Source organism: Colossoma macropomum, unplaced genomic scaffold (genome assembly GCF_904425465.1).
Source record: "Colossoma macropomum unplaced genomic scaffold, Colossoma_macropomum, whole genome shotgun sequence".
Classification (NCBI taxonomy): Eukaryota; Metazoa; Chordata; class Actinopteri; order Characiformes; family Serrasalmidae; genus Colossoma; species Colossoma macropomum.
The window spans coordinates 44,601,503-44,625,053 of record NW_023494792.1 but is presented as its reverse complement, the minus strand read 5'-3'; the positions used below and the strand labels follow the sequence as shown (position 1 = coordinate 44,625,053).

At 39.2% G+C, this 23,551-nt stretch overlaps 2 protein-coding genes across 3 annotated transcripts; both read left to right on the top strand.

Annotated features, from left to right (window-relative positions):
- Positions 1 to 2,794: 2,794 nt before the first annotated feature.
- Positions 2,795 to 16,903, top strand: nr2c1 (nuclear receptor subfamily 2, group C, member 1). Of its 2 annotated transcripts, none has more exons than XM_036577304.1 (14): positions 2,795 to 2,906; positions 5,130 to 5,257; positions 5,350 to 5,580; positions 6,527 to 6,605; positions 8,375 to 8,554; positions 9,216 to 9,363; positions 9,609 to 9,705; positions 10,131 to 10,315; positions 10,647 to 10,788; positions 13,450 to 13,571; positions 14,188 to 14,327; positions 15,205 to 15,342; positions 15,425 to 15,530; positions 16,260 to 16,903. In XM_036577304.1, the coding sequence occupies exons 2-14, from the start codon at positions 5,204 to 5,206 to the stop codon at positions 16,432 to 16,434; spliced, it is 1,797 nt and encodes a 598-aa protein (XP_036433197.1). In that variant the 5' UTR covers positions 2,795 to 2,906; positions 5,130 to 5,203; the 3' UTR covers positions 16,435 to 16,903. The 2 variants fall into 2 exon arrangements, with proteins under 2 accessions (XP_036433197.1, XP_036433198.1); XM_036577305.1 differs by lacking the exon at positions 2,795 to 2,906 and adding an exon at positions 3,527 to 3,646.
- A 1,983-nt stretch (positions 16,904 to 18,886) lies between these two features.
- On the top strand, positions 18,887 to 23,069 carry ndufa12 (NADH:ubiquinone oxidoreductase subunit A12). Its single transcript, XM_036577303.1, has 4 exons — positions 18,887 to 19,022; positions 19,262 to 19,344; positions 20,639 to 20,726; positions 22,772 to 23,069. Exons 1-4 carry the CDS (start codon positions 18,934 to 18,936, stop codon positions 22,950 to 22,952), a joined length of 441 nt encoding a protein of 146 aa, XP_036433196.1. The 5' UTR covers positions 18,887 to 18,933; the 3' UTR covers positions 22,953 to 23,069.
- Positions 23,070 to 23,551: the final 482 nt, after the last annotated feature.

The following is a 23,551-nucleotide window of genomic DNA, read 5'->3' as shown; positions in this document are numbered from 1 at the left end:
GATGTGATGAGTACATTTGTGTCTACAGTTGAGCATAGTGACAGTACATCATTTAAAAGTCAACCAACACCTCATTTTTTTCTCATTTTAACACATTTTATGAAAATCCTCACGTCTTGTCTTAAAGTTGTTAAAAATAGCTGAATGACGAACATTAACTAGTCACCGAAGTAATGTTCTTATTTTATTAGAAATGATCCAACTAAAAACTAAAACACATACGGGAGGAAGATTAACATGTTCAACATGTTTAATTTCTTCGAAACTCCTGCCTTCCCGATATGGACTCAGGTTAAGTGGGACATCCAGTTAAGTGGGTCACTTTTTATTGCTTTACAAATATTACTTAGATGCAGCTGTATGTGAACTAGATTTTTGGGCTAAATATTGTTGCTGACCAAAAAAAGTAAAAATTTTTATGTTTGTTTTGATTTTTAGTTTTCTACAACATTTAAACATAACAGCTGTGACTCGACAAAGAGAAATGCTCTAAAATTATTTTCAATGTAATCTCTTTACAATAACTTACATTAAAATTGTTTAGACTATTGTAAAGACACGTTTTCTTTTGGACAGCAACAATATTAACTGTTACTGTACATGTGCTGAATAGGAGTAGCCCACACTCTCAGAAAAAGAGGTATGAAACAGTCACTGGGGAGATACCCTCAAAGGTACATCTCTGTCCATTTAGGCAGGGAACATAATGGTACCATAATCTATTGAAATTATATTTCCTAAGTTGTACTGACTGCACACACCCTGTCTCGTCTCCAGGCTTTTATTTTATTGTTCTGTTATCATTAGGTCATGAAAAGGTACAAACGCATACTTTTTACTGGGGAAAAACATATTTATTGTCCACAGTTGGACCGTAAAACCACTGTTGTGCCTTTCAGGGAACATTAACATTGTTTGTACCTTGATGAATGAAAAATGTACCTGCACAGAACCTTTATTTCTAACAGTGTAAAGTCCCTTAGACTGTTATGTTGTGTCCTACAATTTACCTGTATACACCCTAGAAGTTTCCAGATAATGAGATGTTTGTGGTGGGTTGTATGAGATTGTAAAGTAGGAATCATATTCTGTTCCTTCAAATATTAACATTTAACCAATAAGTGATTGTTAGAAATTAGATGAAAAAATTGTGAAGGTTTTAGTCGTTCTGGACTAGCAGTAGTAAATCGGTGGGTCTTGTGGTTTAATCTTACTTTACTACTTTCTATCAGATGTACAAAGATGTGGTTCTATGCATACATAAGGAAAGTATCAGTGTTTCCTGGCATTTCCCTCCGACAATCGATCCTTACCTGAAAACTAACCCTAGTTGTTTTCTTTAAAGGGGGAGCCCACCAATTTTTCATAATTTCTGCATACCTAATTTGTTAAAATGTAAGTCATTCAGAGTGGTTTAACATGATGTACGATACTAGAGATTTATTTGGTCAAAATGGTTTGCAATGGTGGTTGGGAATTGTAAAGTGAAATAGAACCTAAAGAATTCTTTCGTTCCCCCCCTAAAAATATCACTATTTTACAATCACCAACATTACATATAAAAACTAAGACATGTAGGTTCACTGGTTGTTTTAGATAGTAAATAGAATGGCTATTTTGCACTGCAGACATTGTGACCCGTTTCCTATCAGCACCACTGTAAAGACGTCTCGAGTGGTTAGATTTCTCTACAATGAACCATTTCATTGAATATTTATGCTTTTGAGAAACAGAATGCATCATGGATAAGGAGAAAGTGAAAAAAAAAAGTTTGTAGTAAATAAACGAAAAATAATAATAAATGAAGGACAGAAACTTTCCTTCTGCCTGCTGCTAATCATACATGCACACACACCGGCCCAAACAGCCATATGAGTTAATGCGAAAGGTGGTATTAAATCTAAATCTAGATTTCACGCTTTCTTTAATACAATCGTAAAGGAATTCAAATATTTTTGATGTCCACATTTTCTGTTTTTGACTCTAGACCACTAAGAATTTGCCTTTTTAAGCAAACAAGGAGATTTTCAAAAGTAAAGGCATTGATATATTAGCCTTAGTGTTACTTGGTACCAGACAGATTATAAAAAAAACATTGGGTTACCTTGATGTACTACATTCATATGCAGGGTTGGGATGTATCGGTATCAGGAATATTAAGTAACTGCATTCAGTCCAAGTACCACTTTGTAAAGGCAGTAATCATAATAGTTACTTTTCATATTTTATTTTTTATTTTATTCTTTTATTCACCCACTAAATAAAAATAAATCTTCAAAAGAAACAACTGTTGTTTATGAAATGTTTTAAAATCAGCACACGTTATTGGTAGCAAACATGCTCATTAGATGAACTCTATAAGGACCTGTACGAACACTGAAGTTCCTGCTAAAGCCTGAGTAGACTGATAAACCAAAATTATGAATCAGTTATTAATGTCGGTGCTAAACTCCTTTGACTGATGATCAAACTAATAATCTTCTCAGCCGCTGACAAGTTTTTTAGTGATAAACTTAGCACTGTTATTGTACTGGACTCCTGCTCTGGGGATTGTGTTAGCAGCAGTGGACTGAAGCAGGTAGTGAGGGAAAAAAAAGAAATAAAGTCAAGAATTTCAGAACTTAAATACACATTTTCTATATTAACAGAATAATCACATGAAAAAAAATTGCCAACCAGTAACAGTGAGGAACCGTGTGAATTAGGTAACGATTACAGCGGTCTTTCCCATATATCGTCGTTTCATGTCATCACAGCTCTTATGCTACTCCACGCTGGTTCTGCGCATGATCGCTCCCAGGCGTTTGGGCAGATCCAGGTCGCGAACTCTGACCTGAGCCGAACTGATTTCACTTTAAGAAAATACTAAAAACATAGGTGTTGTGGAAATAATCCACAGTGACACGGTAAGAATCTTTTTATAATAAGCGCTGCCTTTTGACTGGATGTTTTCGCGCGTACAGAGCAGCCACAGCGGCTCAGACTTTACAGCGGTTACCTGCAGTGAGAGCGCTGAAAACACAGCCGGCCTCCCACAGACACACAGCTAGCTAGCATGGTTAGCCAGCTAAGCTTACTTCAGCTAATACTCGAGCATATATCTTCTGTTTTGCTATTTGGGACTCAGCTGAATAAGCGACCTACCTAAATTGTTGCTACTTAAGTCGTGCATTAGTAGTGAAATTATATTAAAGTTAACTTATACTGTCATGTTTGGCTAACGTCAGCTAGCTAATACTCGAGCACGGCTATTTCTGCTAACAGTTAGCGTTAGCTAACTTAGCTGAAGGCTTGCAGAATGCGCGAGCTGCCATGTGTTAACATTACCTAAATACTTCCTAAGTTAGTACGTAAACTGTTAAAATTGTGAATTTTATAAGCGCAATGGGTTCGTAACGAAGCTAAAACCAGCTTCCTGTTCGAATTTCCCCGTTCCACCTTAAGTGGTGCAGCAGTTAGACGTAATGCTAGCTATGTTCGAAGTACTGAACTCTTCCGATATTTGGTTCCTATTTTCCCGTTCCACCTTAACTGGTGCTGCAGTAACGTTATAAACGTATTGCTTAAACTGCTGCACCAGTTAAGGTGGAACGGGGAAACTCGAACAAGAAGCCGACGAGTGGGGAAGCTGACTTCAGCCTCGTAGGTTCGTAGCAGTTCGTGTCCCTGCAATGAAAATAGCCGGTCTCGTACAGCTACAGCTAACGGTATTAGCGAGTTAGTAGCTAAACAGGCTAGCTTAGCCAACGTCAAACAAACATGTATTTCAGTTCGGTTAAATAAATGACCTGACCCACCTAAATGACTTGATATATTTTTTATCAGAGTCCCGCGAATCTCCCAAACATATAGCTAACAAGGCGTTTCGAGCATTTAACAATACTAGGTTAGCATTGTATCACCGCTGAGCTAACTGTCGGCTAACGACTACTTGCTGATCTCCGTGTCCAGCAGTAACCGCAATTTCCTTAAATTTGCTGTATAAAACGAAAAGGAAACAACTGAAGCAGATTCATGTCGTGGATTTAGATGATTTAGGTAGTAATTCGAGTCAGTAAACCGAAAAACGTCTCTTTCTGAGAGCGGAATATGTGTTTGGTAGTTGGTTTGGAGCTCGCTGGGTTTATTCCCGAGTGGAAGCGCTGCTTTAACCCTTCAATGTTGACCTTTCACCCAGCCCTGGATGAAGACAAGCTTTCTTTATCTTCCGTATCAAACCTGTCATTTGGCAGGGCTTTGTTCCTTTGAGTGCTGTATCACATTCAGTTTAGAAAGAAGAAGGAAGAAAACATGGATAGACGTTTAAATTAAAACATCAGCGTAGTGCTAGGCTAACTAGCCAGCATGCTAATAAAGCTAGCGCAGCATTCAGCAGAGAAACCACAAGAAGTGTGGTGGGCAGCTGGGTTTAGCTCTGTTTTGTTTCTCTTACACGATCAAATAAAAGTTTTCCCACCCGTTGACAGCCTGCAGCCTGCAATCAATGTGTAGTTTATGTGGGCGAGCATTTATTATTGTTCACTTTTAGTAGTAGTTGGTTTTGTTATGGTAGGATTATGTACAGTACATAAGGAATTAAGGCAATGTGTTTATCAGGCTCTGTAATTTAACCAGCAAAATATGAAATAATTAACAGGATAACTTTCTCCGGTGCATGCCCTTTCTAGGCATACCTAACCAGATTTGTTTTCATAGGTACAATATATGTCTAAAAGTTTCCAGACACCCCTTCAAATTCAAGCTGCCCCCCATTACTGATGCAGGAGCAGTCACACATGAGCATAAGGCCACTGTGCCCAATGCCACGCATCAGCAAGGGGAGTAAAAAGTGTCCCCACAGCATTGGGCTTTGGAGCAGTGGTACTGTGTTCTGTAGTGATGGAGCTCCATCATGAATTGGTGTGGCATTTGTGATCCAGAACTTGCCATCCAACGTCAGTATCTGACCTCTCTGATGCTCTTGTGGCCGAATGCAATCAAATCTTCACAGCAATGTTCCAACATCTAGTGTAGCCTTCCCAGATGAGTAGAGACTGTTACTGCAATAAAGGAGGACAAACTATAAAAACTCAAATTGTTGTTGATGCTTGTGTTTGTGTGTATCTAATCAGCTGTATTTTTTGTATTAGGTGTGTGGAAGTGTGTGGATGCACGTGTCTCATGGAGAGTCGTATTTGAGCCAAAGAAGGGTGGGATCAGTACCATGGCAGGTGAAAGTCCCAGAATTCAGCTGGTGTCTGCAGATGGAGGTCTACAGGTAATAGTTAGCATTACAACAACACTTACTTTGCCTAATATTTCTCCACTAATTGCAGTTGGTGCTAACATGTGCATGTATGTGTGCAACAGATTGTAACAGATCAGCAGTTGGGCCAAAAGGTGCAGATAGTAACAGCATATGATCAGGCAGGGAGCGGCAAACAGCACTTTATATTAGCCAACGTGGATTACCCCAGCCAGGATAAACTGCTCCTGAAGCATGAATCCTCACCTGGGAAAGTTATTCTCACTTCTGCTGATGGATCAGCTGTCAATCAACTGCTCTTTACATCACCTGAACTGGCAGGTCAGCAGATCCAGGTAAGACGCTTGCAGACACATAGCACATGCATTTATCATGCATTTGTATCTGTGTGAACATTTTTTGATAAATGGATCACAGAAATGATTCAAAATCAACTATGACTCAATCTCATCATAGTAACTTAAAATTATGTTAAAATTGTGTTTATGTTCCCTGCTGTTGCCTGGCCGTCTATGGCCAGGACTCCAAGAGGATGCACCCCCACCCCACTCAGCATAGTGCTAACCACAGTGATGTCTGTTAGCTGAAGTAACAGAATCATCAGTTAGCATTTTCCTCCAGATATGCTGTGCTGAGTTGTCCAGTAATGTTTTTAACGGCAGTTTGAAAAGAATCCATGACGCTTCACATGTCTAGCTCTGTAGTATGGTATGATCGAGGGAGACCTATGTGCATTTTGATGAATCTCCTCATTGATGAGTGCTGTGTTTTGGGTTTTTTTTTCATTGTTTATGTGTAATGGTTGCCTACTAATGACAAAGAGCTGATGAGCAATAAAAAGTTGCATAATCTATAAGAAGTATTGATATTTTGATATTTATTCTTTTGAGAGAGGTCTGTTTTAAAGTAATTCCATGTGACTACATGAGTTCAGTGAACAGGTAAAATTGTGATCAAGCTTATGGCTTGATATAATCCAGTTTAATTCTGATATAGCTATTTTCATTAGCATCATTGTCATAATCTCATATAATACCAATAACAATTTGGGATTTTTTATTATTATACTTATTATTATACTTACAAAATGCTGATTCTGTTGGAAAACTAATCCTCTTAAAGAGGATCCAGTGGAACATATGTTTGAGAGATTTGCTTTGGTGACCAACTGGCACTCTTTTTTTTTTTCTTTTTTTATAGTATATAGTAAAATGGATGAAATCTCAATTGGTGCATTCCATTATCATTCTGATGTGTCTGTGTTTGTTTTTTTTCCTCTAGTTTGTGACAGAGAGCACAGAACAAAGCCCTATTAAACCTGTTGTAGAGTACTGTGTCGTGTGCGGAGACAAGGCCTCTGGTGAGTTAGTCCCACACACACTATAGCTAGGTAGTACAAAGAAGTGTGCACCCCTGTGTGTACCTTTAAAAGTGCATTAGTCAAAATTCAAGATGCTTAACCTCTAGCAGTTGAATACATGAACTGCATCAACACTCAAACTATTGTTTTTACTCTGTGGATCTGCCTCCCATTCCTGCCCATCAGCTCAAAGCACACTTCTCGAATCAACGCTGCCAATGAGAGTTCATTTAGAGTTTACCATCATTAACAAGAATTGTCATGACTTCACTTTTTAGTGATGGTAGGCTGTTTGTTAAGGGTATTGCCTGTCTTCGTTATTTAGATATCGTGTTAGTGTTAGTACAGGGAATGATCCTGCTCTGCCTGCTGTGTGGGGGTCCTGGCCATTGAAGAGCAGGTTGAGGGGGCTGGCAGGGCATGCAGAGAAACAGATGGACTACAGTCTGCGATTGTAGAACTACAGGGTGCACCTATATGGTGCGTAGAGCAGATGGAGTGGACGATAAGTGTAGCTACAGGAAAGTGTATTTAACTAAGTGGCCAGTCAGTGTACGTATTTTATTTTTATTTTTATAAATGTCATTTATATCAGTTGCTCAGTTTTAGCTGTACATACTGTTTATATGCACTTCGGTACTTGAATGTAACTATAATTAATGCCCATTGCATATCCTTTAAATTATTCTCAGATTGTTTGTGTACTATCTAAATATATCATCTGGTACTCGGGAAATAAAGATACTGGTTTTGATTCTAGTATGGCATTATATTAACATTGCTTGAGAGGAGATATAAATACTAGATATAGCTGCATCTCAGTTGTGCACATTGAGTGTCCTTTTTCATAGATAAAACACAATTTCACAAGTTGTTAACTACAGCAAATGCCATAGCTATAGGCTAATTATTTTTTTTACAGTTTTACTTTCTAATGAGGTCCCACAGGTTTTTCAGTGAACCGTCAAACTAAGCCAAAAAGCCAGTTCTCTTAAACATAAAAAGATGTGGGAAGCGTAGTAGAAAACAAGAGAGAGGGTGGTGAATGAGATAGTGAGATGACAGTCCATTGTGACCATGGCTTTAGGCTTTGTGAAGATATACTTGATGCCTTGAACTTCTTGAGGGAAATGTTGGCAAGGTAAAAGTGTTCTGGTAGTTGTAGGAAACTTATTTTTACAAATTTTACAAATACAAATTATGTGCCATGCAGTCTTTGTGAACTTTAAGCTAGTGCTGAACAGTATTGATGAATTTCAATATCATAAAATTTTGGAAATATATCATGGTGTCAGACAGTATTTAATGTTGCATTAATAAAGTTAATGATCTCATGCTTTCTCAGTACTGCTATTTTATGCTTAAATAACATTTTACAAACCTTACATCGCTGGTTTTGATTGGGCTGTTTTGTTCTGTTTCCCTTAAAATTACACCAAAATAAACCTTACACAGTATTGTAAACATGAACAGAAGTAAATTAGATTTACAGAAAGAGTACCTACTATTTAATTTGGTTTTAATATATTTTAAAATGACTGAAGAACAGTCTGAAATGGCAGTATCTGTCAATACTGCTAAAAGTAAATGCCACTATTGTTTTGTGATGCCTACACCAGTGTACGGTTACAGATAATGCATCATCCAGCACTGCTTTAAGCTCATGAAGCCAGAGGTGTCCAGAGGCTACCTCAAAGCAGGTACCTTTGGTTGATCAGTGGTTTCTGGTAGTTTAATTTCTTAATTCTTTCTCTGTTGCCCTTCTGCAGGTCGCCACTATGGGGCAGTGAGCTGTGAGGGGTGTAAAGGCTTCTTCAAGCGGAGCATTCGAAAGAACCTTGTGTACACTTGCCGTGGCTCAGGGGAGTGTGTGATCAATAAGCATCATCGCAACCGCTGCCAGTACTGCAGACTGCAACGCTGCATGGCCCTTGGCATGAAACAGGACTGTGAGTCTAACACAGACTCATGACTTATACCATTTCTTCTCATTTTGCTCATCACAGCGCCAACATCTGTGCAACAAGTGATATTTTATGGAGAAACAATAGAAGCCATATCAATGTCAACAGCTAATCATTGCCACCCTGATGCACATGTGCACCTCTTTTTGTCCTCTCCCACTCTTTTTCTGTCTCTCTCTCTCTCTCTCTCTCACTCTCTCTCGCTCTCTCACTCACTCTCTCAGACCAAACATCCATGTCTTTTGACACAATGTGTTTAGCAGCCACCTGATACAATGTGTTTGCTAACCACCTGGGATACTATAGCAACATCCTAGCAACACCTAAGCAACCACCTGGGATACTATAGCAATCACCTAGCAACCAGCTAACAACCACCAAACAACACCCTAACAGCAAGATAGAATACCATAGCAACCTTGTAGCAACACAATAGCAACTACCGGGAATTACTATATAAACCTAATTAAGTTATCAAAAACAATCAACCGTGTTCTGGAGCTGCTTTAACTTTTGAAGTGTTATTAGCTGGCTTTTGTACGTTCACAAACTGTCCCTTTGAAATGTTGAAATGTGCTGTTTTTATTTCTGAATTCATGTTTGTATTTGACAAAGTGGAAGTTTAGCTTGCTTTCATTCCTATCAGCTGTGCAGTGTGAGAGGAAGCCAGTGGAGGTATCGAGGGAGAAGCCAGCTAATTGTGCCCCCTCCATTGAGAAGATATACATCCGCAAGAACCTCTGCAGCCCTCTCGCAGCCATGCCTACCTTCGTCAATGACAAAGAGACAGCCAGGTATACATCTGTGAAAGAGAATAAATGTCTTCTTCCTCTTCATCACGCATAAGCGGGAAAAATAATATTAACCATCAGTAACGTGTTTCACTTCCGCCTCTCTTCACCCCACCTATCATCGAGAGTAAACGCTGAGAGACCCTACCTGATAACATGTTTGACTTGGAAATATCTAACGCTGCAGAAGGGAAATGTGTTGTGATTTCATATTGACTTAAATATGTTTTGAATGTTTTTATTTACAGGTCTGCCAGTCTGTTAGATACTAACATGCTCTTGAACATCCAGCAGTCCCTCTCCAAATTGGACAACACAATCTTCATCCCTTCCTCACCAGACCAGGTAACAAGCATGCTATCCAGATAATATTGACAGGGTTTCAGTCATAAAAGAATGGGCGTTGAACTCTTAGCAAAAGTACTCAGGGTAATATATGTAATAATCATGAAATAATTATGTTTAGTTTGGCTAGTAAGGTTTCTTGTCTTTATTTGTGAAAATCCCACCATGAGGCTGTCAAAATTAATTGTGCACTTAGTGTTAGAACTGACCATTTGCATTATATCAGTCATTAAAGCACTAAAACTCTTAGATTCTTTTTCAGTTTTTGACTATAATAAATTATATCAGCTGACATTATCTGTTATCAGAATTTTTAGCTACTTAAAATTTGTATCGGTGACAAAATCTGCGTATCTGTGATGGCCTAGTGTTTAGTCAGACTAGTGTTCACCTCACAGTGTAATCTTTTTCTGATCTTCTGCCAGAATGATGCCTGTCAGGGTGATCTGAGCACGCTGGCCAACGTGGTCACGTCGCTTGCACATATAAACAAGAGCCGTGAGGTGACAGACAGCAGTACTGACCTATCAGGAATGGAGACCATGAGTAATGAAGACAACTCCATGACTGAGGTCCCACCAGATGAACAGAACTCCAGCGAGATCTCTCAGTAAGAGCAGAGATGGCTTACTCTGATGGAATAATAATAATAATAAAATGCAGCTCAAAATGCCTCACGTTGTTTACAAATGATGTCATACAAGAGCATAAAATTAAATTAAAGTGAAAAGGTAAAAGGCAAAAAATTAAGAAAGCAAGTAAGAAAAAACAGAACCTCCCAAAAAAAAAACCAAAGAACTACAAACAATACGATAAACAAACTATGGGATTATAAATGAAAATTTAAAGAACAATATAAGCTTCTTAGCATCTTGGAATGTGAAGGAGATCTCATTTTATATTTCTTCAAGCTGTTGATGTATGTGTATTTGTCCATGCAGAGCCTTTGACACACTGACTAAGGTGTTGCAGCCAGAGGAGACTGGTGGGGAAGCCGTAGAGGGGAGTGTTGCTGAGGAGCATAGCGCTGCCCTGCTGGAGCTGGATGGGCCGCTGCTGTCAGAGATGCATGTGCCCTTTAAGGTTAGGGGTCTCTACGTGTCTCGTAACTTCTCATATAATCAAAAAAGGAGTCTGGACTACACTTAGAGTGTGAATAAGGGTGGGTGATATGGAAAAAAAACTGACATTTTCATGATATATGATATGAATCACAACATTGAGCCATTCGGATTTTTATGCACAAGTCGTGATGGATAAAATGCATCAACAAAACCAAGGCTACGTTTACACAGCAGGTAAAAGTGGCCCAAATCCGATCTTTTTCCTCAAATGTGACACAGATGTGTCATTTGTGCGGCTGTGTGAACAGCAAAAAATGCATTGAATCTGACATTTTCAATTCCAATTTGAGACGCTTTCATATGTGGTACTGAAATCCGATACGTATCCGATCTGCGGCAATGCGACTCAGTCTGAACAGTCAGATCGGAATTCATGCGACTTTTACATCAATCCAACTCGACATTCGTCATAATTTCGCGCTGCTGAGACTCCTAAACGTTTAGTCTGAGGTTTCTGTACTAAAACATTAGAAGAGACTCATCAAACCGCTCCGTGTTTGAAGAGGTTTCGAACGAAACTGCAGCGTCAGAGAACAGTTTAAAGAATCCGAGGACTCGAACCAAAGAAGTGGCCGAATATCGCGCCCTTTTTACGGCGAACTCGAACACACTGTGGGTGATGAGTCCAGCTGTCAACCACTGGAACTTTATACTCGCTCCTGCGATGCTGGCGAAGACGAAACTGAAGCTCCGGGAGCGACTGGCGTTCGCCGGCCGTCATGACTGTTTACGTCTGGACGAGCCGCCACGTGAAGCATTGTTCTTTTGCACATGCGGGTCGGTTTAGGAGGGTGATCTGTTCAGACTGATGTCGCATACAGGTCCCATTTTAAAGATAATGTGAACAGCCAAACAAAGAAATCGGATTTGGTGAGAAAATCAGATTTGGGCCACTTTTACCTGCTGTGTAAACGTAGCCTATGAGTACAGTTGGTACAGAAACAGAAGTTATAGGAACAGTATGTAATGTATTTCTTGTACCAAATCATAAATTTTCTGTGGTATGTCATCAGAGTTTAAGGAAGGATGCAAAGTTAAAATACTGGCTTCTCTGACAACAGACAGTATTGTCTCCCTTAAAAGGAGCAGCAAGTTCTGGAGCAGCAAGTCTGTTTGTGTTTTGGCCTATGTTCCCGCCCACTGCCTGTTTCTCAGTACCGTTTCCACACCCCGGGCACCATAACTTAACTGCTGCATCATTAAAGGTGGAACGGGCAAATTTTAACAAAAAGCATGTGAATAAGAAGCAGACTTTAGCTTCTTCAAGCCAGTGAGTATTTTTGGAGCAGTGGGCTTTTGTTTTTGGGATAATGGGCGTAACTTTGGCTACTGTACATAGCCAGCCATGCATCTAGCTAACATTGAGTTATAAAAAATTCACATGAACTAGTTTATAATTTGCAAACAGTAAAAACATTGCAAGCATCTACATTAGCTGATCAGCTTAGTGTATGACTCTTTGTCGTTTGCTATTGTAAGAGTTTAATATTGTCAAAGTTTAACATTGTGGTCGTCGTGTAGGTTTGTGATGTGTCCTTGTGAGTTTCAAGTCTGGGGAGGAGAGGGCAGAGCAGACAACTCCAATATTTTGAATATGGACTGCAGTACCCATTTTAAACACTAGCTGTCGATATTACATATTGCTGCTTTAAAAAAAATGACATAACAGGCTGACATCCAATTAACTGTTTACTTCTTACTTGGGCAGTAATGCACGAGTGCTATACCCTGAGATATTGGCACTGACGTGCTGCAGTCATCTCTGTGCTGTAAATCAGTATACCAGTGCCTGTATCTGACAGCATAGCATCACCATGAGTATATTATTGCGATTATACTAATTATTGATATTTACTATGAGATTTCCAGACACTGACGCAACAGCTGATTAACAAAGTTTATTTGCACTCCGCGCAGGAAAATCGCTCAGACTCTTAACGGTGCTAAACAGTCAAGTCATTGCAAAGACTTCAGGATGTCTACACTGGAAATGAGACTTTAGCTGGCTACATACAATAGTTATGTAACACATTTAAATTTAACATGGGTAACTAACAGTGTGTGTGTGTATGTGTGTATATATATATATATATATATATAAACTGTCTCTTTTGGTGAAACAGTACGATATAACAAAAATAAACTTGGTGCTTTGCCACTTGCATCTGGTGTAGATGCTTTGTTGATTTCAATTGGAGTGTTTTGGTTTTGTCTTTGTGGCGTGCTCACGTTGCTGGCTGTTAAGATGTTATTTATTATTATTCTTTTCGAGAGGCTTGTGACTTGCAATAAACTTATGTTACTTTGCTGTGGCTGTTACTTTTTTTAACGGCTTGTCAATTGCTGGAGTGAAAAGAGATTTGCTCAGAGTGCTGTTATTGGGAGATGCTGGCACTCCTGGAATGCCCTTCAGCAAATCCTGTTCACAATCTGAATGGGATTTGCTGAATGAATCTGAACAATACATGGAGTTGTTCAGTGTGTAGAGGTACTGATGATACCCAGGATATACTCATAAAACCAGATTGTGATGTATTTATCACAATAGGAATAACACGATAACAGTTACTGTGAATATGATGGTTAATTGTCTTTGTGTTTTGTGTGTTCATATTTATAGCTAATGATGCCTTTGCCCATGCCAGAGTTTCTGAATCTGAATTACATCTGTGAATCAGCTTCTCGTCTGCTGTTCCTCTCAATGCACTGGGCACGCTCTATACCTGCCTTCCAGGCCCTTGGGTGAGTGTATAGGACTGCTTGTGAGTGTTCACTAGTTTCTAACCTGAATTTGGCTTTTGTTCACATCATTCTTGTGTTTTGTTTTCCTCTGCTCCGTCCTGTTTCATTACTTTTTTTTTACTGTCATTCTAAACTAGAGTGGATTTTGTAATAACGTATTTTTAGTGATGCATGATGATATCATATCTCTAAGCCAAAAAAATGTCAGCGTTGGACAGATGTTTAGGTCTGGCCAATATTTCCCACAGATCTATCACACCAAAATGTGACATTTATTGTATATTTATTTTATTTATTGATTTATTTATTGTTTGAAAAGCAGAATGTTTAGGCAACATGCTGGTGCTGTGCCAAAGTTAGCTAAAATGTCTTTACTGTACTTGTAACCCTGCATAAATAAATATGTTATATGTGTAAATATATGTTATGATGCTAATCTAGGTGGATCAAGTCCCAGTTTTTTATGTCTGTGTATCGGCATTAGCATCAGCAGATACCTACATGAAAGATCTCAGATATTGGCATCGCCCTACAATTTCCATATCAGTCAATTCCTACTTATTTTCTTTCTTTCGTTTTTTCCTTTTTTTGTCTATCTCTGTTTTACTCTCTGTAGGCCAGAGAATGGGATCAGTCTTATAAAGGCTTGCTGGAATGAGCTGTTTGCTTTGGGCCTGGCTCAGTGTGCTCAGGTCATGAATGTAGAGACAATCCTCACCGCCATTGTGAGCCACCTCCAAAGCAGTTTGGAAGAAGGTAGGACACATTTCAGTGCAACACACTATTCCAGCCTAGACACCTGCCCAATCTAAATCCTCGTACTCAGGCCCTGGTATCTCAAACTTTGGACCGACAGTCTGGAAGGCCACTCGGCTGCAAGCATATAAAACATGGCTAATGAGAGGGCACTTCAGCTCGACTTTGTTCCATGTTTGATACTGACAGCAAAATGTGCACATTGTATGTATACCTTGCTTTGGATAACATTTATTTGTTTGTCTAAAATTATATGTTCATTTGTTATTTTTGGTTTTGTTTATCATGCGCACTTTGCTATGAATTCTGGGTAGCTCCATGAGTGAAGTGGAGTTTGAGGAACCTGCATCACATGCAGCCTCTCTGAAAGTTCACAGAAAGTCAGCATTATCCCTCATACAGCCTAAACGAGTCCAAGTTTCTGCAAGTCGGGAGAAGACCGGAGATTTAAATTGGGCATCTGTATAGAGCAGTGATTACCAACCCTGTTCCTATAGATCTATTTTGGTACAGAGTTCAGTTCAAGCCTGCATTTAACATACTGCCCTTTCCTAACACTCATGCATATGATCCTGCTAATCAAGGACTTCTGTTGAAGCTAATTAGCTGGGTCAGGTGGAGCAGACTGTGGTTGGAATTAGATTATGCAGAAAGGTAGATCTCCAGGGCCCATATTCATGAAGCTTCTCAAAGTTCTCAATCTGTTTCTATCAGTAAAGTCATAGTTAATAAGAGAGGAATATAATCCTACCCTGAGAAGCTTTGTGAATACAGGCTCAGGACTCTCCAGGACCAAGGTGACCACTGGTATAGAGCAACACACATTTTGTGGTGATGAATCTGAACTGACATATTCAAATATGTGTATGTGTGTTAGAAAAACTCTCTGCGGAGCGAGTAAAGCAAGTGATGGAGCACATCTGGCGAATGCAGGAGTTTTGCAACAGCATGAGTCGTGTGAACCCTGATGCCTATGAGTACGCCTACCTAAAAGCCACTGTCCTCTTTAGCCCAGGTAAACGTTACACATAGAGGAAAAGTGAAGAGAAAGAGAGGATGCAGTTCTAAGCTATTGTGTGTTTGTGCTGGTGGTCTAGATTATGCTGGAGTGGACAGCACTCTTCAGATTGAGCGGTTTCAGGAGAAAGCTTACATGGAGCTACAGGACTATGTCAGCAGGGTGTATCCAGAGGACACTTATCGGTAAGATCCTACAGCCAGTCCTAATGGCTAATGTGTTCTAATGTATTCATGTAAATTTCCACATTTTTCTGCAAAACTCTAAATGTTCACAGGGGAAAAAAATATAGAAGTGAAAGTGAACAACAATGCTGTTTGCTCCACACGGGTTAGACTTAGTAGCAAGCCCATAAATTCATTTATCCAGCTAGTGATCTGCCACAAATATTTGTCAGGCATTTTCAGACATAATTGTTAATTTTAAGACCCTGCATTGTTAAAGTATATAATCCTACACTGTTAGTGATTTTTATCTAATGCAGGGAAAAACATTAAGAGTGCAAAATAAAACTCCATTGCCACTAAAGGCATGTTGCTTTTATTTAGCACCAGCATCTTTTAGTTAGGGCTATGAAAGCTTAGTAGGCTAACTTAGCGACTGTTTTCTAGCTAATGCTGGGCATATTACCTTGTTGTGGCAAGTTTTGGGTTTAACTGAATATTTTTTAAAATGTTAAAAATTTTAAATGAAAATTCTATTCTAGGACATGAGTGTATGTTGTAGTTACATTTTATATTTTAATAAGTATTGCATTGTCTAATAATTTAATAGAAAAGTAATAATTCCTATAGGACCCATACAATCTATAGATTTTAGGAAACTATCTTTTTTTATTTTACTGAGATCACTTTTTAAGTTGGTAGACTGTGAAATTTACTTTCTTTCTCCATCTCTCCCCCCCTCTCTCTCAGTCTATCAAAGCTGCTGCTGCGCTTACCTGCGCTGCGTCTGATGAGTGCAGCTATAACTGAGGAACTGTTCTTTGCTGGGCTCATTGGGAATGTCCAAATCGACAGCATTATTCCCTACATCCTGAAAATGGACTCCACTGACTACAACAGCCAATCAGTCAGCGCTACAGAGTAACTCTAGCTCTGGCCTCAGATACACCCAGTCTGTTGCAATGCCCAAGCTACACATTCAAGACATTACTGCCCCGAAGGTGAACTTTTGACCTCTGGAGTCAAACATTTGCAGCCATTGGGGACACTGCCTTTTGAGTGAGCATGCTGTGTAGGGGCAGTTTTGTTGTTTGCAGCCAGGTACACTTTGGAGACTGAGGACCTTGTAATTGCTTCTTAATTTCATGTTTGTATGGATCGCGGCTGCTCTTTGTATTGAGCATTGACGTCAACCCCAGTGTGCTCTTGCTTTGGACACTTTCAGTTTTTCAGCATTCCGCTCTCCATGAGTAGAAGAAAGTATCTGTTAAGGACTTATTTGTGTGATGGCTTAGAGTGCAATGCCCAGTTTGGACTCCAGAGCGCTGACTCTTTGCCGTATGTACATGAATCGTGTATATAAGTATAATAAATGTCAACTCTCATAGAGCGAAGCTTCAGGAATTTGTGTTATTTGTGTTTTTACAGTCAAGGAAATGTTACCATGTAGAGATTTGGTCATATAAACACATCCTATTTTATGATGTAGAAAATGTCATTTGAAAATGAAAAATGAAATCATGACTTGTTTACGAGGATCTGTAAGAACCTTTGCTTGGTTCAGAAATTGTTTGCTTAGTTGATAAAGTTCCATATAACGTACATGAAATCTGGAGCCACCACATACATTTTTTTTCCTGATGAAACATTTAATGTGACGTTAGTCTTTCTGTAACACTGGCAACAATCAAACTGTTAAAGTATGCAGGTTGTTAAACAGGCATTCCAGCCTAGAACTAGCATTTAACATGTTTTGTGGTATTATGCAGTATTCTGTACAGCATTATATCCCTCAGTTTGACAGAGTTTATGATTTTATTTTTGTTTCATGTTTTCACTAATGATTGTTCTCTAACTACAGAACCCAGCATGAATTACAGAAAGTACATCATACAGCCATTGGGAATCCCTGCGGTGTCAATCAGTCCTGACTGTTAGCCTAGCTACTGATATATAGGCTGATTAAATACAACCAAGTAAAGCTCTTAGTGTAACACTTACCTTAGCCACTGAACAAAATAGAAAACGGTGATTCTTTATTGAACAAAAAAAATTGATGCCAGAGACACCTTTCAGAGAAGGAGCCACACTGAGGTCGGGTATATAGACAGTGTCCTCTTCATCTGATGAGTCATTTCTGTCATTTGAGTAATCTGTTATCCTCATTGTAATAGTCCTTTGAAGACAGTTGTTGCATTTACATGGATGCAAAATCAGTTCAAGTTTTTTAAAGGTTCCCCCCACCTTCAGGATAAATCCCCTTCTGGTGATGTTTCCTAGACTTTACATGAGAAGATCTTTCTCTCAAGAGTGCTGCAGCTTTGCTGTAGGATGTGTAAATATTTCAATTTGTATGCCTTTATCTAGCATTACTATTACATTTTGCTGCAGTTTTCACAGGTGATAAACCCTTTTGCTCATGTACATGAATGCAATTCACACAGATGCACACATTTTCTAACCTGGGTCATGGGGGGTGCTAGGGCCTATCCCAGAGCTCACTGGGCGGAAGGCTAAATGCAATTAAGTGATTTTCTAATAATAATTGTTTGAGCTTTATATTAGTGCTGTACTGTATAATAAACTATATATATATATATATATATATATATATACTGTACAGTAGGTAGAGCTTGAAGCCGCTTGTGTAGACTAGTAAATAAACACCTCTCTGTAGATCTCGCCACATCACTATCTCCTGATGGCAGAAGATCAAAATTGCATTGCTATTTCTTTCGAGTAGTTTTGATGATAAGTAAGACTAAAGCAATGGTTTGCCCAAAAAAAATCAAATTTACACATTTTCCCTCCCCTCCAGACGACACTGATCAGACAAGACACATTAAAGTTTGCTTTTTTAGTTTTAACACATTTAAAAATACTGAACAAACTAAAAAATGGTTCTTCAAAGATTCTTTAGTAAAGGCAATGGTTCTACTATTTGCATGTTTAAATGGTTCTTTGCATGGTGAAGTGGTTCTTCAGATTGATGGAAAATGTGTTGTATATGGTTCTATATAGTACCAAAAGGGGTTTTTCTATTCTTAGAAGCTTGATATCGTAACAGTAGCAGAATCCTTTTGGTACTATATAAATCTGAGAGTAAATGAGTTAAAAACTAAAACTAAAACAAATAAATACACTGGAAGGGTGGACTGTTCCTTTAGTCTAATGCACAGTGCGGACCTGCATCATAAATACTTTGCCTTGAATGCTGGTTATGTTGACTTAGTGATCGCATTGCTTATGTCTTCATTTGAGAAAAGAGGGACAGAGCTGTCCGGTTATTTTTGTTTTATCTGTTTTAATTTTATTAAAAAAGTAACTTCTCTGACCACAAACGGTACTAAACACAGCCTACACCGTTCCCAGTCGGAATATTTTTTGTGTGCGACGGTCCCTCCCGGTCTACAGTCCGGCTGCGATGGGGGAGTACGTGAACTTAGTGCGGAGGGCTTTGGGTCAAATCACCGGCCACGGCGGAGTTAAAGGCTTTTTCCTGCAGCTTTTCAGGTGAGGGTGAAACACTCAGCAGAGGAGTCGATGCAGAAGAAGTCGATGCACCTGAATGTGAGAAAACACGAAGACGGAGCGGCTCCGTGTAATGACCTCTCTGAGGCGCTTAGCTTAGCTTAGCTTAGCATAGCGTAACATAGGATAACATAGCTGCTGATCAGGCTGTGAACTGTCAGTGTTGTTTCTGTCTCTCATGTTACGCAGTAAGATTATAAACCATATCACCGCGTTAACAGGGCGAACGATGTGAAGACCGGAGCTCTGATCGGGATCGACAAATACGGCAACAAGTACTACGAGGACAACGGCTACTTCTTCGGTAAGGTAAAGGGGCAGCTAACTAACCTAGCTTAGCTACTCTACTAATATTTTAAATGTTCCTCATAATTCAATGTTTAAGAAACATTCAGGGTGGTTTGGTGTGAAATGCTCCGTTCTAGAGAAATTTACAGAGGCAGAATTGTTCACAGTGGTGGTGATAGGAACCAGACGTCTGAGGAGTTGTTGCCTCTAAAAGCTCCCTCACAGAAAGTTATCACACGAAATCTTTAGAATACATCGTGTTGGCAAAGTAATATAAGCCCAAGATGCCAAGCTGTTAAATCTGCCTGACCTATTTAAGGACCCTTTCCAGACCACGTTGTCCTGTCTGTTTTGAAATAAACAAGTTTCATGTATGTTCATCCTACATCAGTGTAGCTCTGCTCACTCACGCAGAATTTAAAAAGGGTTTCAGTCTGAACTGCTTTTTGAATGAGGCACAAGGGCAGGTATCAGAACAGAGCTCATTAACATATATCTGTCTTGAAGGCACAGTTTCTGTGCATACTTTGTGAACTCCCTTTTACCCTGTTTTTCAATGTTCAGGATCACCACAGAGCAGGTATTATTTGGGTGGGGGATCATTCTCAGTACTGCAGTGATAGCGAGATGGAGGTGCCATGTTAGTGTGTGTTACCTGTTCTGTGGTGGTCCTGTGAGGGTCCTAACCATTGAAGAACAAGATAAAAAGGTGCCAACAAGTATGCAGAGAAACAGATGGACTACAGTCCGTAGTTGTGGAACTACAAAGTGCACATATATGATAAGTGTAGGTGATAAAATGGACAAATAGTGTTAAAATATTAAACATATTTATGGTCATTTATACTGGATCTTAGTTTAATTTTTGAAAGCAGAAAAATGCATTTCATTAAAAAAAAACAAAGAAATCTTATATATTTTCATTTTCTCCGTCAGTTCTATTTTGGATGGTAAGGGTGAAGTGTTTACACCACTGTCTCTGAAACTTCTCCACAGTTCTGATGAGGCACAGAAGCTTGATTTTTCTAGCCTTTCACTCTATTTGAATTATGGATTTATGAGTTGGTTGTGTTTTCTAAAATCGTTTTCTTTCATGTGAGGCCAAAATACATAGGAGAATAGAAACTATGGATACGTTTGGATAGGACTTTAAACAAAATCTTACCTTCTGCTGTTTTCATTTCACTCGTCATGTGTAAAGATTTTTGTAGATAATTTGTTCCTAGATTGTAAGCAGTAATTAGTCTGTGGTATAATTTTAATTTATGAAGGAGCCATAACGAAGTATTTATTTGGTTGCCCTCTTGCAGGCCGTCACCGATGGGTCATCTACACTACAGAGATGAATGGCAAAAGGACGGTGTGGGACGTTGACGGCAGCATGGTGCCTGCAGAATGGTAACCCTCTTTTTTGCATCACTTCAACGAAGGAATTGTCATTGTAATAAAAAGTTACACTGTACCCTGCTAAAATATCCCTGTCTATGTAAGGTACTGTGTAAAAGTCAGAGACCGGACATTGAGGCATGCTGTGGATCATTGTTCTGTTGGAAAATCCAAACTATGGTCCAGTTTAGGCTTCCTCTCTGAGGCAGTATTTGATGATACTCTGATCGAGTATTTGAATAAATTGTCCAGGACCTTTGGAACAAAAGCAGCCCTACATCACAGATCCACCACCATCTTTGTGTCCATGCCAAACCCATCTCTGGTGTTTGTTGCCAAAAAGCTCTGTGTTGGTCTCATCTGACCGTAAAACATGGTATCCCCCCAACAACTTGTGGTTATGTAGGTGTTGTTTGATTGTGGTTTGGGAGACATTCTGACCCCAAGACTTAATTAATTTCTGTAATTCCCCATCTGTGATTCTTGGAGATACTTTGGCCACTCAAACCATCCTCCTCACTGTGCGTGGGGTCAGTATGGACATACGTCCTCTCCCTGTCAGATTCTTAACATCTTCAGTTGTTTTAAACTTCGTAATTATTGCTCTGATAGTGGAAATAGGCATTTTCAGCTGTTTAGCTGTTTTCTTGTAGCGATTTCCTGATTTTTGCAGCTCAACAATATTTGGTCGCACATCATTGCTGTTGTCTCTGGTCTTTATTGTAACGATGGATGACTGAGGGCATTTGTCCTGTGTTTCATCTCGTATATATTCCCCAGTGAATCAGGAAGTCATGGCTGACCATTTAAGTGTTGCTTATAACTCAGGTGAACATAAAATATGAATGGAGATGTACTTCAGTTAGATTTCACTCTTCTAGGGGAGTCAACAATTGTGGTACACATAGATTTACGAAAAATATTTCATGACAAGAGTTTTGTCTTTTAATCATTATACCTTAGATGAATGTTAGATTTTTGCTAATATTTTAAATGAAGAATTAACATGATAAGTAACTAAAAATATTTTGTTCTAGTATGTGGTTTGGGCCACAGCTGTAATAATGCAGCAAGAAATCTCAGCCATTTAGATTTCAGCTTTCATTTGTTGTCACTACAGCAACAAAATACATCATTTAAATTTAAAACACTCAAATGTATCGGTTAATAGACTTAAAAATTAGTTTTAAATTGAGTGTTAAAAGCGCGTCTTACTGCCTTTGCTGGATCCGTTATGGCTTTGTTATCTCATAACAAACTGCCACTGCACCCCGAGCTGCCTACCAGAATACTATGAATTCAGAGTTTGGTTGATGTGTGCCACACATAGGTGTGCATATGCCAAGTATTTTGCAGTGGTTCATATCAGTGTGCACTTTAATACAAGGATTGCTGTGCGCACAGTTATTAAGATTATCATTATTTTAATCTATGAAATAATGCATAACAAAACTGTCAGTGAAATTTGCATGCACTCATTTTATGATCATATTTATCTGTATGCATCTTTGATGAATAAGGGGCAGTGTGTTTACACTGGACCTTTTCAGTAAAGTTACTGCATCCAGATACTGGTATGTCTCAATTCTTCATGCAGTATTTAAAATTGGGCTATAGGGCTTTTTAAAAACTATTTGCGTTGTGGTATGGACTGCTCCAGGCATCCAAAGTTATGGAGAAAGATAGCCAGTTTTGTTTCACTAGGCATCCACAACTGCTTTTAAGTTGCACACTGATGTCAATCACTGTTGCTAATATTCATTTCATCTCACTTGAGCTCCAAGGTTGATTGTCTTTGATGAATAAGAGCGATGAGTACAAATGCTGAAAGTTGTGACTGGAGCTCACATGACTTTTCAGTCTGTAGAGTGTAGACAAGCTGCCTATGTTGTGTTTAGGTTACAACACTTTTTTTTTTAAATGACTATGTTGACATCAAGTATATTATTTGCCATGTCACAATGCAAGGTTTAAACCAGGCCTTAGTCTTCGTTTGTGCATTGCTAATACTGACAGGTCTTCTTAAAATCCTTGTTTTTCTTTCTCTTGCTCTTCAGGCATCGCTGGCTGCACTGTATGACTGATGACCCTCCCACCACTCACCCTCCTGAGCCCAAGAAGTTCCTGACGAAGGTTCACCAGTTCAACATGAGTGGAACTTCAGGTTGTTATGTCCCGTATTCCACCACTCCTAAGAAGATCCATGAGTGGGTGCCCCCAAAGGTCGGGCAGCAGTGACCCCTGGCTCTTCACCCTAAGCCAGCTTGGACCCTGATTTATGTTCGGTCTGGGAGAATATTCTGTAAATTATAGCTGAGATTTGTATCTGTAAATTAATTAAACTTCAAAACTTAACTCTGTGTCTTTTGTCTTGTGTAATCTCAAGGTAAATAGTTTATCAATTTCTCATGAGAAGGCTAAACTGTGTGTCCAAAAGTGTGTGGACACCCCTCCTAGTAATTGAGTACAGGTCTTTCAGCCACAATCATTACTAACAGGTGTATAAAGTCAAGCACATAGCCATGCAGTCTCCATGAACAAACATTGGCAGTACAGTGGGTTGTATTAAAGTAGCACTCAGTGACTTGTGTGAGGCTGTCATATGATGCCACCTTGGCCACAAGTCAGTTCATGAAATTTTTGCCCTGCTAGATCTGCTCCAGTCAACTGTAAGTGCTATTATTGTGAAATGGAAGCATCAAGGAGCAACAACAGCTCAGCCACAAAGCAGTAGACCACGCAAACTCACAGAGCGAGGTTGCCGAGTGCTGAAGCACATACCATGTCAAAACCACTCATCCTTTTTTGCATCACTCGCCACAGAGTTCCAGACTGCT